We start from the raw sequence: 20,279 nt of genomic DNA, 5'->3' as shown, positions 1-20,279 counted from the left end.
TAAACTTTTAAAAAAAAGAATAAATAGAACTGCATGGCTGTGCAGATGCTGTAAAGGAAGAAGACAAGCATGAAGGATGTCTAAGTTTCTTGCCAGTTTAAATGATGGTATTTTCAATAAGTTGGGGAGCTCAGGAGGAGGAGAAGGAAGAACAGGAGGAGGAGAATAAGAAGGATCAGGAAGAGGAGGGAGCTTTAAGGAGAAGATAATGTGTTCACTTTTGAACACATTTATGTCATGCCCCTGGGACTACTTTAGGGAGATGTCTAGGAGACTTGGGAATAAAGGTTTGCTCAAAAGAGCCTAGTGGGTGATAGAAATTTGGGACCCATTGTTCTAAAAATGTTATCAAAACCTTTAAAGTAGTTGTCAGTAGCAAGACCTAAAGAATGAGACACAGTGGGGGCTTAGGAGACAGACAACAGAATTGCTCTGCTGGCCCAGTGCTTTGCTGGCCATGCAAATCCAATCTATTCATTCTATTGCATCTATTAAATTGCCTTTAATTTTCTCAGGCAAATCTCCCCTTCACATCTTGCACCCTCTCTGCTAGTTCCTTAACACAACTTGCCTTGGAGTCTAATTAGCTGGGGATAAGCCCCCTAGCCTGTAAGCTCCCAGAGAGCAAAAACTCTTCTCGCGCTGCTCTGTATGTATCTCCATAGTAGGTGCTCAGTAAATGCCTGCAACACTAATGTGAACTGAAGAGCTTCTAACAGTCTGTGAGACCCTGTTAGATGATAGACATTGTGTCTACACTATGCCACATAATCATCACAACAACCTGTGAGCTGTTTCTTACTACTCTCCTCAGATGTGTAAGAAAACTGAGGTTCAGAGAATGAAACAGGTCACACAGCCACTGAGGGCTAAAGCCCAGATTTGAACCCACGGTTGTCAGACTGTAAAGCCCATGTTCATTCCACTGGGCTCTGCAAATTCAACACTTCTCACTTCTTCCTACTTGCTCCTAAAACTAGTAGAGAGTTTAATATTTTTTAATAATTACCAAAAACGACCAGCCTAATTGAGAGGGGAGGAGAGGGAATTACCACAGTTTTCAGGAAGCTCGTTTCTTTCATCTGTACCAAAGGGGATGATAAGCCCATTTTGCAGAGAGTTAAGTTGAGACCCAACAAAGGCCACTGAGATGTCTTTGCAAACACAGATGTTGGAAAATATGGTTTCTTTTTCCAGCTTCCCATTTGGAAAATAACAGGATTCCCAAATTCCATGCTATCCCTATTTTATCACCTCCTGGATTTATGTATCTTTGTGTTGTATTTTTGTTATTAGGTTTGCTGAAAAGCCCAGTGAATAAGACGGCCTTGACATTGATTGCTGTGAGCTCCTGCATCCTGGCCATGGTGTGTGGCAGTCAGATGTCCTGTCCACTCACCGTGAAAGTGACTCTGCATGTGCCTGAGCACTTCATTGCAGACGGTAAGAACCAAGCATAAAAGATGCCCCATTACCTGCTCGTCACCTTGCACCCCTGTCTGGTCAAATGTCCTCCATGCATAGCTCAAGTTCACAATTAGATTACCAAAAAAAAAAAAAAAAACCACAAAACACAAAACATTCCAAAGGCCTTGGAGGAAGCCCTTATTATTTAGAATCCTGGATTATTTGAATGGAACTACAGAATGCTTTTTTTTTGCTTTTTTTTTTTTTTTTGGCCATGGGCAAGGATAAGATTTGTTAAATTAAGGAAGAATTCAAATGTGAGTGCAGGGAGACTGAGCTACTTCAGAGAAACTCCTGCTTCTTATTATGCTTGCGAATCCTATTCCTAACTAAAAATATCCCCTCCCCAAATACTATTTGCTAATTAAAAAATATGACCGAGAAGATCATATGAGCTTCGTTGGAATTTCCTGAATGTCCTGGAGAATACTCTTATCTCATTTCGTGTAGATGTACTTTACAAGTATGTTATATCCTACCGTTTACTCTTCACGCAATTAATTTGAATTAATGAGACACTGTAGTCTTTGTAATCATTTGCAAAAAAAGCATGGCCCAAGAAACTGATTAAGGTTCTTGATAGCTATTGTTAAAGTGTCCTCCAGAAAGACGTTCCAGTTTACATGCTCCAGTAGGATGCGATGGCACCTATTTCCTCAATTGCTTGTCCAAGTTCTTGGCATTACTATTTTTAAGTGTATGAAGGTTATCATAAATATAATAAAGAAGATATATTAAGTATGCAGGTTAAATTTTTACGTAAGAGTCCATCCAGATCAAACCATAATACATTCCCAGCTTCCTTATGTTCACTCCCAGTTAATGCCTTCCCAGAGGTAACCACCCTTCTGACTTCCAACACCATATTGGTCCTATTATTTTTAAAAAAATATTTTTGCAATTGGATCTGTATTGAATATTTTTGAGATCCTTACTCAATAGTTGTCAGCCTTATCTCAATATAATTCAATTTTATCTTTACCTTTTAAGTTCATGTTCAGATCTAGCACCAATCCCTTCCATATGTTTTGTCCAAAGTGGAATGATTACCTCCTTTCTCTGAAACACTCAGACTTCTATTAATGCATCCTGTGATGGCTCCCACTTCACCATGTAAACTAGCCTCTACTTGTTTTTCACCTGAACTACAATGAAGTTCAGTATTTCTTACTTTATATACATGCAGTTGGCTTTCGGTCCTAAACATAACATTTTTTATTCAATTCTATCAAATCATATGTGTACATATGACAGGTGCAACTTTGAGTGCAAGATAGCAAAAGGATAGCAGAGGGAAGCAGAAGGAAGCAAATGTACAGAAGCATCTAGGTCGTATAGGTTCATGGAGATTGGGATGGGAAGAATTGCCGGAACCTGGGTGGGGATGAAAGACTAAGAGTAATAAACAATGAGTTTGGAAAAACCAATAGGGCAAGTTTTGGCCACCATTTGAGGCATGTGATCTTAACTTTTAGTGTTACCAGTCCCTACACTTTAACTGTAGAATGATAGGCCTTAGCAACATTCGAGTTTTGAATATTTATTTTCATGCTTGTAGACATTGAGCTCCTAAGGAGTCTAAGTAACCTTCTCAAGGTCATGGTAAATAGTTTAGAGGCTAAGAGCAGAGGCTATAAAATAATACAAACATGAATTCAAATAGTTGTTCTGTTATCTGCCATTTCTATAGCCAAGTGAATGACTTACCTCTCAGGGCCTCAGTCTGCATCTATAAAATGGTATGATAATAATACCTATCTCATTGGATTATTGTGAAGCCTACAATTCCACATTTATCAGATTTTCAGAGAACACGTAGTTGTGAAATTGCAAAATCAAGGGATCGCCCAAGAAAACTCGAAAAGTGTTGTGATGGCTTGGAAGGACAGAGAAAAATGTGGTGAGATAACAGGTGCCCTTTCTCAGTGGTCCTTATTCTGACCTCTGTCATAAACTTAAAACTTTACAACTTCCTGTAGAGTTGTCTGTTTCTGCCTGTAGACTGGAATCTCTTTGGGGGCAGGAGTTGTGTCTTCTGGGAGAGATCTTGTATTCCTGATGATTAGCACAATACCTGGTCCATGGTGGATGCTCAGTAAATATGTGATGAATGAATGCATGAAACCTGAATTAAAGCAGACTTATGCATGGCCCTATGGACTGTTATATTAGATCTCTAAGAAGAAAGGGGAGACTGAATCAAGGAAAACTAAGGCAGAAAATGCTTACAGATCAAGGCTAATTGACAATGACAATGGAGTTTACAAATCCTAGGGATGCGATGGTACAAACATAGTAGGCAATGATAGAGGACCTAGCCCAAAAGGATCTCAGTCTCAAGGTATAATGGAACCCCCTTCCCCTACATGCTGCATTGTCTTGGTTAGGAATGTACCCTTTGAAATGAATATGTTTAGGTTAATATCTCCGTTTTCTTGTTTAGTTGCTATGAAATATAGGAGAATCAGTTAAGCTCCCTATGTCTCAATTTTTCTCATCTGTAAAATGGAGATTATTTTGAAAAGATTGAATGACATAATGTATATAAAATACCTATAAAATATCTAAAACATGATGATTGCTCGAAAAATCTCCATAGCTTGCTACTCTTATTCTTAAAATGATCCATAAAGGAAGAGACATGAGAAGCTGGTACATGGCAGGACAAGAAGGCATAAGAAACTAATAAATGGGATTCTTCTATTCTAATAGATTCTGATAGAATCAAACAGTACCAATCTATTATGGTACTTCTGGGGTTGAACAGGAATTCTTAGAGCAGTGAATACTTACAGTCAGGTCGATGGCTGTCCAGTTCTAGGCAAGCAGACCTTTCCCAGCATGATCCCAGTGCCTCCTGTGGGTGGATAATCTATATGGATTGCACATCCCATTCCCCCAACAGCTCTTCAAAGTGATCTTTATTATCCCCATCTGACAGATAAGAAAACTAGGACTTGAAAAAGAGTGGAATCTGGTTTTCTGTGGGGGTGGAGCAGGGCCTAACCAAGAATAATTTATATGAATTCGACTAGTGAGGTCTCTAGCTCTGATTTCTGGAGATGCAGGAGTGTTGTGTAGGGAGGCAAGAGGGTAAGTGATGATGATGTCTATTTTCCTGAACCTTTATTATCAGTTGGCATTAATATTTGTAAATTCATCGATATATGACATACATACAGTAAAGAAAACAGAATGCAAGCGTACAATTCAATCATATATATATGCCCCTACCTTAAAAGGCCACTGTCTAAGTTATAAACAACGTCACACACAATAAAGCCTATCAGGATGAAAGCAGCCCCCATCGAGTGGGAAGGACTCCACTGAGACAAAGCCACTCAAGGACCATGGCTAAGTGGCTAAGACAGCTCTCAGTTTTCTTACCTTTCCCATAAACCTTAAGCTGCCAACTTGTCAGCCCTTAGGGAGAGCACTCATCCAGCCATATGTGTTGAGCTGTCCGTGGTGCTGACGTTGGGGCGTGGGGTTGAGTAATGGGGCGGGTCTTCAAAAAGAAAAGTATTCTGCAGTTGTGTTATGGTATCGTTGTACTTGATACTTACTGCCCGTTATAGGTAAAGGCCAGCACAACGTGGCACTTTTCCATATCCTAACTGGCAAGAGCAATAGCCCTCATCCAAACTCTTGGCAAATATCACCCCTTTCTTTGTCTGGGTCTTCTCAAGGCCACTAGAGGCTTTTTGCCCTACTAAGTACACAGTGAAGAGATAAATTAGATTTTGTCCAAACTCCTTGAATCTAGCTGTTTTTTCAGCTGTGGCCTGTTAGTTATAAGCATTTTGGTCATTTGGGCTGATGAGTCTTAGAACTAGTGAATCACAGTCTCTAGGGGTGGAGCCTATATACTAATATTCTTAATATGAACTCTGTGTGATCAATTAACAGAAGTTTGAGAGTTGCATTAATATCTCTGTAAATGTTACTTTTATAATAACATATAATAATGTAATAACTCCTTGGAACCACAGGGACTCCTGATAAAGGGCTTTGGTTTCTTCCATCTTTTACTGTGTCAATGTCATATTAATGGAGCTGCCTCATGCTGTAGCTCCAGTGATTGTCCATAGCACTGAATGCAATGTAAATGGCGACTATGAGTTTTATAACAACACAGACCTGATAATGTACATGGGTCCAGACTTCATCCAGATTGTCATGTAGGTTAGCATTGTGGATGAATGGTTACAAGTTAATTTTAAAAGCTTATCTTATTTGAGATGTTGGTTTGTGCATCTCTTGAGGCTCCCAGTGTAAGTCAGGGTATATTTACCCAATATTCTGACACTACAGCAAGCTAATAGAAGAGGCAACTCTTAATTTTTTATGTTTATTTATTTTTGAGAGGACAGTGAGAAAGAGAGCGGGGGAGGGGCAGAGAGAGACCAGGGGCAGAGGATCCAAAGTGGGCTCCATGCTGACAGCAGAGAGCCTGATGTGGGGCTCAAACTCATGAACTACAAGATCATGACCTGAGCCAAAGTTGTATACTTACCTGACTGAGCCACCCAGGTGCCCCAAAGAGGCAACTTTTAAAGGAGTAAGTTGTTTAGATTAAGTGAGTGACATGGCTCCACTCTAGTGTAGACAAATAACAGTACACCTAGAGTTCTCTCTTATAGTCTGTTCTGTTCTGGTGCTTTGAGAAGGTGAGTGATATATTGGAAGTTGTCCAAAGGAGAGGCTTCACAGTTGAGAGACTGGAAAAACACTGTGGATACCTAATGACTGAAGGAATCATTCTGTAAGAATAATTGAAGGAATCTAAACAAAAAGTGAACCCAATATTATTGAGTAAGTCTGTTATAAATATGGCAGTGTTCAAACATTTTCATGGAGTTATTTACTCATTCCAGTCTCATAGCAGAACTGTGAGGCAGCATTTAGCATCTTCATTTGCATACATGGATGTAAATGCAGAGATGTTAAGTGATTTAGCCAGATTAACACACAGAAGTGAAGCAACATATGAGAGCCCAAATGTACCTGAACCCCTGGTCCGAGGTCCTTCCATGCCCCACTCTTTGACAAATATAACCATGGTCATTATTATTGGTTTTGAAAGGGGACAGACTTGGGAGTCCCCAGGAAGAAAAATTAGAGTTAGATGGGTGATGAGGTGGTCAGTGATGAAGTAAAATTGATCCTTCATCTGAAAATGTCTTCACTTTCTGAGCTTCAGCTTCATTATCTATAAAGTGGGGATAATAGCAGTACTTATCCCATAGAGTTATTGTGCAGAATAAATGAAATAATGCTCATAAAGCTTTTAGCTCAGTACCAGAGATCTAGTAATGGCTCAGTAAATCGTATAAATGTTAGTAGTTGTTATCACTTTTGTTTAATACTGGAAGGGGGTCATTGCAAGGTAAGGAGTTCCCCATCATAGGAAATTTCCTAAGAATAGATGACCACATTTCTATGAAGCCATAGAAGAAAAGGGAAGAAATGGGTTTGACTTGGGTACATGGTATTTTGATTCAGAGCCATTTTATCAGAATATAAATTTTTAAAACACTTAATTTTTTAGGACTTCCAAATTATGTTTGTTTATTCTTCACAACCTCATTCTTGGGTGGCACCCACTCTTTGCCTTAGCCCAGGAATGGAATGAAACTCAGGAATGAGTGAAAGCTAGGGAGTGTCTCTTGAATACTTTCCCTGACTAAACACACACACACACACATATGCACACACAGTAGTTTTGTGTTGATATGTTCATCACATCAAAATATTCATGCTAAAATATTTATATGTTAAGATAAATAATTAAAATATTTATATGTTAAGTTGTTGGCCTCACCTTTGGGTTAGACTAGGTGATATTTCAAATCCCCTTTGTTTTCTATGACTGAAGAATTTGGGGTCTGAGGGTTCCTTACCAGCCTGTGAAAACCTGAAGTGGAAATGTTTATCATTAGGATGGCCTAGCTCATTAATATGCCACGTGTAGCTGCTTTTGAAAACAAAAATTATATATGATGAATCTCAATCTATATTTGCTTCCACCCCTACTTCATGTCTTTCAACCCAAGAGAGTGAGCTAATCTTTTTTTTTTTTAATTTTTTTTTCAACATTTATTTATTTTTGGGACAGAGAGAGACAGAGCATGAACAGGGGAGGGGCAGAGAGAGAGGGAGACACAGAATCGGAAACAGGCTCCAGGCTCTGAGCCATCAGCCCAGAGCCTGACGCGGGGCTCGAACTCACGGAGCACGAGATCGTGACCTGGCTGAAGTCGGACGCTTAACCGACTGCGCCACCCAGGCACCCCGAGAGTGAGCTAATCTTATATGGCTTTGTGCCTTTAATGAAGAATGAGGTTATAACCAGCTCCAGAGCTAGTTTGCAGTGATTTGAATACATGGGAGGAGTATTTTCAACTTAAGGAAGGAAAAATTACACCACACTGAAGGTGGCTGCTTAGTCACAAACTGCAAAGAAACCTGTATAAAGAGAGGAGTTCCTTGGACCTTCTGCTCTGTGGCACCATCTGGGGCTTGGTTTTAAAATGTTCAGTGCTAATTTCAGACCTTTGAGTGCCATAGAACATGTTCAGGGATGAAAGTTCTCCATAGCAGGGTCTCCGCCTTGTTTGCCCTTCACTACTTTGCACACATTTGATGCTGTTATGACAGATAGGCTATTTTGCCTTGTGTCTTCCTATGTACATTTGCTTAAGTGTTTCTCTCCACCAGAAGTGCCCTTCCTAGTTTCCATATACTGCGACTCTACCCATCTCCATGGCCTAACTTAATTTTCTCCTTCCTCCAGAAAACCCTGTGTATCAAAACCCCCTTCCTTGAAAACTAGATAGAACTATATTTCTGCCTTTTTAATAACCCCACAGCCTACCTCCCATCACTGTTATTGTTATGGATGTGTCATTGGAACAACTGCCATAGTCCTAAGAACTGGCCTCCTGAGTTAAATCTGACTCCTCTCCAGTCTGTTTTCGACAATACAAACAGAGTTGATATTTTAAAATCAGCAATCTCAGCATACTGCATTTTCTCATAAAACCTGTTCAAGTACCTCTTACTATAATTGTAAAGACTGAACTTCTTAACATGGCTCTTAAGTTCCTGCAAGATCAGGTCCCTACCTACCTCTCCATTCAGCCTCAACTTACTCCACTGTCTTTATGTGGGTTCCTTAAATAACCTTAGCTGCCTCCTACCTCAGGACCTTTGCACAAGTTGTTCCCACTGCCTGGAAAACATTTTCCCTACCTCCCCAGTTTCTTCTGGACAAATTTATTTACCCTAAAGTGATTGACTTCCTCTTTTCATATCCCTGCCTCTTTTAGGTCCCTTAGTAATTATTCTCCACAACCCCTGCTCTATTCCTTTATTCCAATTATTTAAGTTGGTAATTATATATTATCTAGTTCATGTTGGTCTCTCCCACTAAGTTGTAAGCTCCATGAGGCTAAAGATTTTATTTGTTTTGCTCATTATATTCAGCACCTAGGACAGTGTCTAAATCAGAGTTTGTGCAACCGAACAGCATTCATTGAATGAATGAATGAATGAGTGAAAGAAAGAAAGAAAACCAAAAAAATGAAGTGATTTCACTAGCTAGACTTAAATTTCCTCAAGGTCAAAGGCCACAGCTTATTCATGTCCTACCCTACTGTGAGGTCTAACAGAGGCTTCAGCAGACATATAATAAATTGTGTCTGTGAAATGAAGGGAGGTGGGGCAGGCAGGTGAACCTAGATAACCTAAGAAGATACATCCGGGGGAATGACGGTGCACAAAATCTGAGTTTGCCTCTCTTGTGATTGACTTCACTCCCCACAGTTTTTCCTCCCATCCCCAAAGATAAGAAACTCCAATCAAAATCACATTTCTCCCCCCAGCACCAAAATGAAACCAGCTTTATCCAGAAGCCCAGGAAGAGGGGAAAATATAAATTGAGCTGAGATTCAGAACACCCGGGGGGGGGCAGAGAAGGGGGAGGTGGCAATGAAATACCAATAAACCATATTAATATGCTGAAATCAGGAAGAATAGGTTGAACTCCAACCCAGATTTAATAACTATACATGAGAGAGTGCAGGGAGAAGGCAAGGCTAGGTTTCAGTCAGAATTAAAATGAGATCTGTAATGAAACTGGTAATATAATTATAAACTGTGAAAACTTCTTTCCCTTCTTCCTCTTCTGGTACTTAATGGGCAACTCACTCAGCAATGGCCTGGAGCTGTTGCTTGGGGCGGTGGATACCCCCTAGAGTAGAATCTGCTTTTTTCCCCCTCAAACCTCTTTATTAGAAAAGCCTAAGTCTACAAAACCATGGAAGGAAAAAAAATGCTTCAAGCTATTTCTTCCTTAAATAGTAGCTGATCCCCAGGTTAAAAGTGACAAGGGGCTTGAGGGAGAATAAACTCTGGAAAACCACTCTAAGCGGCTGAACATGTTGAAGCTTTTAAAGATATCACAACAGCCAGTTGGGTTGGGATTTTTAATGACACTCTGTGCTAAGATGTTAGCTTGGCTCCTGACCAGGATGAATTGTTATTAATTTCCTTTCCTAACAAAAGGGATAACTGAGTTTGACGTCCAAAATTAGAGACTAATTTCTGTGTTTTGATAGCACATTGAGTCCAAAAATACGTTCCTAGGAATGGGGGGCAGAGGACGGTCGAAAGGGGTAGGGAAATGTAATTTCTTCTCATTAATAATTCTATTCTGCTATTGTGAGCAGAAGACCACTTTGACTTTTCAGCAGGGAGGAGAGAGTGATGGACGGGAGCTCTGATGAGAGGGAGCTTGGGATTATAGTGCGATGTTCCCTCCTTATTGACTTGGTGTTTGCACAGTGGTGTAGGGGTGAGGCAGTGGTACAGTGCTGGGAGAGAGAAGATAACATGGTGCAGTGGTTAAGTGCATTGATCTATGACCCAGGAGATGTGAGTTCTACACCTAGCTACTCTGCTTTCCAGTTTTTTTTTTTTTTTTTTTGACCTGAGCCTCTGTTTCCTCATCCAAAAGCAATGTTTTGTTTTTTTTTTAATAGTTTTTAGAATGTATTTATTTATTTTGAGAGAGACAGAGAGACTGAGCAGGGGAAGGGCAGAGACAGAGAGAGAGAGAGAGAGAGAGAGGGAGATGGAATTCCAAGCAGGCTCTGCATTGTCAGTGGGGAGCCCAGTGTGGGGGCTCAAATTCACAAACCATGAGATCATGACCTGAGCTGATACCAACAGTTGGATGTTAACCGACTGAGCCACCCAGCCACCCCCAAAAGCAGTGTTAATACTCCCTACCCCAAATGAGTGTCAATGGGCTGATATATGTGGGATCTCTTGGCCAACTATGAGAATAGGTCTGATTATGAGAATGTGGTGCTTTCCCATTTCTGTCTGTTCATAACTTTATTACTTATGAGGACAGTAAAGGAGTTGGAAAGAGCCCAGTGGGTATGGCCACATCAGTAGAAGGTACAATTTTGGGGAGGCTTAGCTTGGCCAGAAGGAAGAAATTAAATAGTTAAAAATTCATTATCAACACCACTTTCTTATTCATACATAATTCCTGTTTTCTCCCCCCTCTTCTGCCTTCCTTTCCTTCCTTTGGTTAACAAATATCGCACATCCTCTTCTCCATGGCATGTGTAGATGTCAGGGGTGGAGACATGAATAAGACACACTCTCTGACCTCTCCTAGAGAGAGAGTTGTGCTGGATGCTGTGGGGATAGAAAAGAAGGGCAGCTAAGTACCCCAAGCTGGAGATGGGGAATGGTACTAAGAGGAGGATATCTTGAGGGGTGCCGCCTGAGCTGGATCTCAGAGCCATTGATGTTTACATGAAGGTGGCTGATGGGTGATGCCATGCTTCCTAGAGGGGCATGGGCACTTGTCAGTGCATACATGTAGACCCTGCTGGTCAAGTATTCCAATGATGAGCTAACACCAACATTAATAATTGGCAATGTTTACAGAACACTGCTAAGTGCCTTGAAAAGGGTTACCTGCTTTCATTCTAATGTCTCATGAAGTAGATCCAGACATTATCCTCACTTTAAATTTAAGGGAAATTAAAGCCCATGAAGTTTATGTGAGCACTTCAATGCCATAGAGGCAGGAAGGGGGTGAGCAAAATTATTTGTGGCTGTAGAACATGGTAGACATAAAATTAGATGACTGCATTTGGGCTGTGGCTCTACCACGACTTCTCCGGGCCAGTTTCTTCCTGGTACAATCTGGGAAGGGAACAAGATGGTACCTAAAATTCCTCCCTGCCATAACTTTCTAAAAGTAGAATGAGAAATATTCCCCTTTAGAGGGGATATAACTCAGGAGTAGAGCATTTGACTGCAAAGTTGCCCTTTATTCATCCCATTGGGTACATGGCCTCTGGAGTCTTTATGCCTCCATCCCATTAGCATCCGCATCTCTTCTGAGTCTTATCTGGCCAGGCCTTTCTGTGGCCAGCCAGCCCCCTTGAGCAAGGATCTTCGAAGCAAAGGCAGCTGAGCAAACCTTTCACAGCCCACAAGTTGCCATTTGAAGAAAGCTTAGAAGGATCACAGCCAAGCTTGGGCAGGGACTGTGGGCTCCCAAGGCTGCTGGAAAGAAAAAAGAAGTGGTGGGGATCCGGGCCATGGTGGGAAAGATGCCTCCCATCTCCAGTTCGAAGCTTCAGCTGCCAGGGGACCTTGAACATCTCGGATGCCAACAACAGTATGGGAGGGAGAGAATGCATCATATTCAGAGGGGAGATGATGAGATGGGAAGAATAATTAAATCCTGCACATCCCTCCTGCCTCTCTGCACTTTCTCCCTCTGGTCCCTAGTGCCCAGCAGAGCCTTGCTGTTTGGCTTTCCTCCTCAGCTACCCCTCTGGATTATCTAAGCCAAATATATCTGCAGCTGCACCGTCCTGGTTTGGGGGCAGCTGTTGGAAACTTTCTGAACCTTTGCTAAAGGCTCGGGCATCTTACCTGCAGCTTGAATAATCCCCAGAGCCTGAACCACTCCTGAACTTTCTGTGCATTCCCTCTTCTGCTTTAACTCTAATTCCCATTTGGGCTTTATTGGTGAATCCACACATTTAGACTTTCAGCTGGCCCTTGCTGAATGCCCGTACAGGGTAAAACTCACACTCTAGGACAAACTCAGACACAGTCAGTGCTAAAGGAGGGTGAGACAGGAAAGCACGTGAGATATAGAATCAGAAAACCACAGGTTCAGTGCTGTATCTCTCTACTTACTAACTATGGGTCTTAGATGAGTCACCTCACTTCTCTGAGCCAGCAATTCCACCGTCTATAAAAGTAAAGCTCTTAGCCTCTATTTTGTAAGGTGAAGGTGATTAAATCAAGAGGGATATGAAAATATCCCATAACAGGTGCTCAGTAAATGCAAATCATATCTTCAAAGGGCTCACGCCTGTTATTTAAAGTGACAGGATAGCTATAAAGCAAAAGACTACAAAAGGCAAAGCATAATCAGAACCATGTAGGGCGTGTAGACAAGAGTGAGCGAGGTTGCCAGGGAAACTTGGAGTATTTTCCACTGGCCAGATCTGGGTAAAGCCTTAGGGAGTGAGAGGATTTGTCCCATTGGGAGGAGCTGGGTGGGCAGGATTGGGAGTGAGAATGTTTGCTCTGTCGGAGATCCAGGATGGAGTGAGGACAAGAAGGACAATGTCCCAGACAAGGAGGACACCCTAGGAAAAGGTGTGGCAGGAACAGATAGCATCCAGAGCATCCCAGGCTCCAAGGGGCATGATGAAGAATAATGGGAGGAACAGGTGGGAGAGCAGGGTCTTTTTGTGGGACTTCCCTCAAGGAGGTGATTGGAGGTCATGGAGGATTTAAACAAGGGAGCGTAGACATCCCAGTTGCTCTTACAAAAGGCAATGCAAGATGGTAATTAAGAGATCAGGCTGTAGAGTTAGATGTATCTGGGTTGAGATGCTGACTCTGTGAATTAATAGCTATTTGATATTACAGATGTTACTTAACCCTTCTGGCCTGTTCCCTAATCTGTAGAGTGGACATGATGATAATAGCTTCCTCTTAGGGAAACTAAATGAGATAATATCTGTCAAGCATTCAGTAGTAGAATGTTTGGCAAAGAGGAGGCACTCAGTAATACTTTTTTTCCATTGGCATCCTACCCTTACTTCTAGTCTAAGTTAGGTCTCGCTGTTAAATGTGCAGTCAGCACATTTACAATTGCTTATTCAGTGTCTAATTTGGTTAAGAGTCTGGGATATAGAATCACACTCCCTAAGTTCAATACTTGGCTCTGATATTTTGTAGCCATGTAGTGTTGAGCTAGTTATTTCATTTCTAAGCCTCTGTTTGCTTATCTGTGAAATGGGGATGGCAGCAGTAAACCACTTCAGAGGGCAAATGACTGAATACGAAACTAAGGCAAGCATGTGGCACATAGTCAATGCTCAGTCAACAATAGCCTTTGCTAATGCTGCCTTCAGCCCCTTGAGGGCAGACAGTGTTGCAGTCTTTTTCCTATGAAATCTCCAGTACACGGTGGAGATTGTGGATTGACTGACCACAGTGTAGAGGGTGAGTCTGAGTGGCCGAGGCCAAAGGAAAGGAACCTGTTAGGGGCTGTTACATTTAGTCTGTATGGTGATGTCTGAACTGGGGCATTAGAAATGAGAGAGAGAGAGAAGGGAGTTCCTGTAGAGCTGGAGCCAAGGACATTTAGTAACTGCAAGGAGGGGCTGAGGAGGGGAGGGAGTCACAGGCCGCTCTGCATCTGCCTCTTGGCGTCCCTGAGAGGCTGGCGACCCCAGACATCAAAATAAGAGTGTCTTCTGCCAAGCTATGACGTGTGGTGGTTAAGACCACGGTTGCCAGTGGCAGAGTACATGGGTTCAAATCCTCACTCCACCTCTCCCGTGGCACAGCTCGGTCTTCTGAAACACGGGGATGCCAGTGTGCCAGGAATGTGGTAAACACGCTAAGGGCTAGCTAATATTACCGTTGTGCTCCTGTGCCAGCTTTCCTGTGTGAAGATCAGGAACCAGATACCCACATCTTGTCTATGGTTGTAGGAAAAAAAAGGGGGGGGAAATGCAAGCAACTTTGAAGAACACATATTATTGGGACCTGTACAGATCCTGCCTGGATGAAAATTACTAGTAAGAGATGTCACTGTGTTCTGCGAGCAAAATTAACTCGCCAGATCTCTGAAGGCTGTTCTCCTACAGGTTTGACAGTGTGAGTAATAGTTCAAGTGATGTCTTATCATGGTGTTGAGGCCGGGGCAGAGGCTGGCGAGCTATCATCCCAGGCCCCCATACAGGTGCTGGTGTGATCTGTGAGCACGAAGATTTGGGGGGGGGGGGCATCTCCTACAAAGACTCAGATGCTGTATTAATGTGCTGGGCGTGGGACCGGCCATGGAAGCAGAGGCCTGGAGGGAGGCCCAGGGGCCCAGTGATTGGAACTGGTGTCACATTTGAAATATGGAATCAATTAAACATGGCAGCTTCTGCCACCTCAAGAGGGAGAACATGGCACAGAGGTGAGGGCACATTGTGGGCATGTTGCAAAGTAGCTGGCGTAGCAATTTTCTAAATTGTGAGTGCCGGGAACTACTTTCAGCCTATCTTTGCCCATTTCTCATCTCATTTGCACTCCAGCCAATCTCCAGCCAGGCTGTTTCTCGAAGGCCCCAAAGGTTCTTTTTTTGTTGCTTTACAAACATCCTTTCCTTTTTGCCAAAATTCTCCTTTGCCTCCACTTCACCTAGCTTTGCCTTCTGGTGTGTTGACATTCAGCTCAGATGTGGCCATTCTGACCTTGCAGAGGAATCAGGGTCCGTGCTCTGTGTGTCCAAAGGTTCCTGGTTCCTCTTCATCATAACACTGGTAATGCTCTGTGATGCCTGTCTGTCTGGTTATCTCCCCGCTGCGTCATGTGCTACTTTCAGGTAGGGACTCTTCCACTTTTATAGACTCCAAATTTTGAAACAGTAGCTAACATAGAGTGGAGTCTATTATGTTTAGATCTATTCCCCACTCAAGACATAAAATTTGGTCACATGATCTGACAGTGGGATGGACTCTTGAACACCAGTCTTGAGCCAGGAAGCATAAGTTGCACTGTTTGCAAAGCTACATCAAAAACAGAACAGAAGATGGAGAAGACACTTCTCCCCGAGGTGGATCTTGGTGAAAGTAGGGGCAGAGTTGAGCATCAAGGATAGGTTGATCTTGGACAGATCCATGATCCTCCTCAAAGAGTTTGTTAGGATAGGACGAAACTGGTTTGTGCCAAAGATACTTGGTCTCAGATTTTCCCCTTTCCCTGATGGACCTGCTCTATCAGCCTCCAGCACCACTCTCTTCCCATCCTAAGGCCCGCAGTAAGATCCATGTATATAACAAGCACATTCTTCCTGCAAATTGGGGGTTCTAGACACATGTGAGGACAGACACTTGGTATTTGGGGCCCTCCGATTGCCTTCTCAAGTCTCCATCCTTCTGTCCTCCCAGGATCAAACTCACTGTTAGAATCTAAGTCAATATGGGGCGCCTGGGTGGCGCAGTCGGTTGAGCGTCTGACTTCAGCCAGGTCATGATCTCACGGTCCGTGAGTTCGAGCCCCGTGTCAGGCTCTGGGCTGATGGCTCAGAGCCTGGAGCCTGTTTCCGATTCTGTGTCTCCCTCTCTCTCTGCCCCTCCCCCATTCATGCTCTGTCTCTCTCTGTCCCAAAAATAAATAAATGTTGAAAAAAAAATTTTAAGAATCTAAGTCAATATAATATTAGATGATTATAAAAATCTCAGTAAAGTCATCACATGTCTCTGATGTGGCAGCCAGTGTACTGGGTGTTTAACCTGCAATGGCCTATTTAATCATTACAGAAGTTACACATTGAATGAATATTTATTTCACGTGTCCCTATTGTCCTGGAGCAGTAGAGACGCTATCCTGAAAAAAGACATTATGAATGCCTCTGCCTTCATAATGCTTTCATTCTCAGCAAGAGACAGGCCCCGAAGAAAATTAGCAAAATAGCAAAATATGTTGTGGCAGGGAAATAAGTGAGGGCCGCTGTGAAAATAATTGAAATGGTGTAAAACAGTTAAAACAAAGAGGAACGTTGGGATGTCAAGATCAGATATAGTGGTCAGAGGAGGTGGCATTTCATTCGAGACAGGAAAAGTGTGAGGGAGGGAAGCGTGTTCCAGGCAGAGCACATTCAAACCACTAGAGTAGTGGAAAATCTGGAAAGAGATCTGCACGGTTTGGGGGGGCCTGGGGGGGTAGGGTTGCAGAGGAGAGCAGGAACCAGATCTTCTATGGATAGGCATTCTTGTTGCTTTTCCACTGGCAACAAGATGTTCAGCAAAGTAGGGCTCTGATGAGTGTTGTTTTGTTCAGGGGCATTTGCTATGTGCCCTGACTTTGGGTGTTTAAATTCAGCGGGGCTACCCTCCTTCCAGCCAGTTCACACTCGCAGAAAGTTTCAGCTACCCATCTCCGGTTACTTCTCTCCCTGACTTCTCGCGCCCCACCTCTTTTATTGCCTTCAGCTCATTTCCTGTATCTTCATGGTTCCTGACTTGGTTTTTGCTTCTTTCTGTCTGTCTGTCTGTCTCTGTGCTGCGCTGAAAAGCAGGGACAGATCCACGTCTCTCTTGGACTTACTTCTCTGCTCTGCCACCAGCACAGTCTCACTGCCCACTCTGACACCATCCATAATGGCACCCCAGAAACCAGCTCATTTAATCGTCTTGGAACCCAGTCCCCAATTTCCAGCCAACACTTGTTAGCTCGTGGTTTGAGATCTGTAATTTGAAGGGGATTGGAATTTTACTAAGCAACCAGAGTTCTTGAAAATTTAAAAGGTGGATGAATTGGTAAAGAGGAATGTCAGGCAGCGGGTGACAATTACTCTTTAAAAGGAATCTGCCCCACCGCCCACTCATATTAGTCTGGTTTTCAAAATCAGTATCCTTGTCTGTTGCCATAGAAGATGCTACTTGGGGAATTTCAGGGCACTTTCCTGTAATGGAAATGAGAAAGTCAAAAAGGAACACACCAGCTAATAATATTCCTTTTTGCCCTGGGATACTGTTCATGATTATTTCTCAGAAGTGATCTTTAATTGTTTCATCTAAAGAGTATGCATCTTTTTTCCCTCTGACTATCTCTTCATAGAGGTTTGTGAATTGGATCCGACTATTAGTACCACTTACTAATTTCCTCTGAGTCTTGCTGGCTGGAGCACTGGGCTTGCAACAACTTTTAATTTTGTTTTTAATTAAATTTCAGTTGTTTCAAATCACTCACTTCTAATGCCATTTCTTTGCAGCCCTCAGAAGCACCAGGACCTGTGTGTTCTTGTTTATGCACACGCACAATTTGATATGTGTATATCCATGGCACGGCTAAAGACTGACTCCTGGCTGAGGTCCAGAGCAAGAGCAGGCAATTAAGAAAATAGAAATGAGTCACAGAATGAGCTTTTGTTTACACTGTTATATCCAGAGCTAATATGTTATTTAAGCAGGAGCCTGGGTTATTGTGTTTGTTTTTGCCAAACTGTATTTGAACGAGGCTGCATTCTCTTGTATTTCACAATGGGATCATCAAATATATTTAGGTAGAAATAGTGTAAGAGTAGCTAACACTTATTAAGCATTTATTACATACCAGGTACTATTTTAAGTACTTTACGTGTATTACCTCATTTACATTAAAGCTGAGTAATTTGAAACAACAGAAATTTAATTTACGTATATTACCTTCCACATTCCTATGAGATTATTATCCACCATTTTATAGCTGAGGAACCAAGGCCCATTTAACTGGACCAATTTGACTTGGTTAGTTGCCGGCAGGGCCACAGTGTGAATACTTGATCGCCTGGCGCCCTATGCCTGCCCTTAAACACTGTACCAGACACGCTGTCTGTAAAGAGACAGAAGGGCTGCATCATCTAAATGAACTTAACAACAAAAATGTAGAAAATTGTCTAGTCCTTTGCAAAAGTGAAATGATTTTAGTTCGACATTTGGTCTTTTTTTTTAATCTTTATTTTTGAGAGAGAGAGAGAGAGAGAGGGACTGAGTGTGAGTGGGGGAGGGGCAGAGAGAGAGGGAGACACAGAATCCGAAGCAGGTTCCCGGCTCTGAGCTCTCAGCACAGAGCCCGACGCAAGGCTCGAACTCACGAACCGTGAGATCATGACCTGAGGTGAAGTCGGATGCCCAACTGACTGTGCCACCCAGGCACCCCTTTACATTTGGTCTTTTATGTGGCCTCTGCTAATGCCCATTCCTGAGGTGTAAACTGTGAGGCTGCACTGTGGGGTCTGGTTTGGGTTCACCAAATCATGGTTTGGGTATTTAACTGTGCTCTTTCAAATATTTAGCACTCCAGAAAGGACAATTAAATTTGAGAGGAAACCACATAAACACGTGCCCGGTGTCCCACGAATCCTCGGGTTTAGCTAGCCTCGTTTGCTAATGTGAGTTCAGACTGAAACGGAACCTAACCGATTTTCTATCTCAGAAACTTCACGTCTTATTTTCTTTGCAAGGAACATTATTTCACTGATATCACCACCCTCCCTCTTCCACCCCAAAACACACACACACACACACACACACACACACACACACACACACACACACATTTAGGTACTCACAGCAGCCTGTTTCTTAATCCACGGCTCTTTTTATTTGTAGTCATGTAAGTGTTGGTGCATTAACCTGTTCAATGCTCATCTACTCAACATTGAGTGCACTCTCTACAGCCAAGTGCTATCTTTTTTTCTCCCTGCTAAATGTCCAGTTCTTACAACCAGGGCCGAGGTACGTATGGCACTCAATAAACATTTGTTGAATGTATGGATAAATACATTCAGACTTCAGTGCAATAACCAGCCTACTGAGAAGCAAAGTGACAGTAAATGAAGCCCAACACCCAGAGTCTGGACATCTGGACTCAGTCCCGGGTTGGTCGTTAAATAGTTGTATGTAACTCAAGCAAGAAATGCCCTCACTGCTTTCAGCGTCTTCATTTGTGCCATGGGAATGATGAGAATTCCATAAAACATATGTGCCTATACAGTAGTACAATTGAATGCCAACCACTCTAAAAAATATTTGATATCCATTACCTTACTTATTCCTGACAATAATCCTAGAGGCAGTAACTATTATTTTCCTCTTTTTTTTTTCTAATAAGGAAACTGAGTCCCAACAAGGGTAATAATAAATTTGCCCATACTCACACAGCTGCTGAAGAAGATCTGTCTGACTCCAAAATCTCCCAATATTTCTTGCTTGAGGATCAAGTCAGATATTGGTTGTAAAGTTGTCGCACAGCACCTTACATGCTAAACAAAAATTGCCCGCCGCTAAGGCTCATTAGTGAGTCTCGAGTGAAATTTGAAGTACCATTGGAGAGTGGGTTTGTAGAACTGTATGGTTTCTTTCTTTTCTTTCCATTTGGTAACATGTAGGGTAATGTTCTTCAAATAGAAAGCACCATTTCTCACTTCATCCGTCCATCCACTCAGAATGTTTTCTGATCACCCACTAAGTGCCCAACACTGGGCTGAGAAACAGTAATTTGAAAATACGTTAGACGTGGGTGGTCTCTCAGAAAGCGCACTCTGTCCTGCAGTGGATAAAATATCAGTATGCTCCAACCCTGGTCACATGGATGGGGAGGTACTCAGTAAGTGTGTGCTGAATTCACGTGGCATTAGCGGCGACACTGATGTAAGGTGATGTAAAGAGAGAGGTACAGAGGCCAGGGCATTCGGGGCAGAAGAAGGACATGTC

At 42.5% G+C, this 20,279-nt stretch overlaps 1 protein-coding gene across 5 annotated transcripts in view; it reads left to right on the top strand.

Annotated features, from left to right (window-relative positions):
• The window catches only part of ASTN2 (astrotactin 2), an 882,793-nt gene that overhangs the window by 356,008 nt on the left and 506,506 nt on the right, over positions 1–20,279 (top strand). For all 5 annotated transcript variants that reach the window (XM_040482114.1, XM_040482112.1, XM_040482113.1 and 2 more), the window contains one exon: positions 1,297–1,443. In XM_040482114.1, coding sequence (XP_040338048.1) covers positions 1,297–1,443 — 147 coding nt within the window. The remainder of the gene's footprint in view (positions 1–1,296; positions 1,444–20,279) is intronic.

Source organism: Herpailurus yagouaroundi, unplaced genomic scaffold, assembly GCF_014898765.1.
Source record: "Herpailurus yagouaroundi ecotype Mexico unplaced genomic scaffold, PumYag 160, whole genome shotgun sequence".
In the NCBI taxonomy this organism is placed as follows: domain Eukaryota; kingdom Metazoa; phylum Chordata; class Mammalia; order Carnivora; family Felidae; genus Herpailurus; species Herpailurus yagouaroundi.
This window is presented reverse-complemented; position numbering and strand designations above follow the sequence as displayed.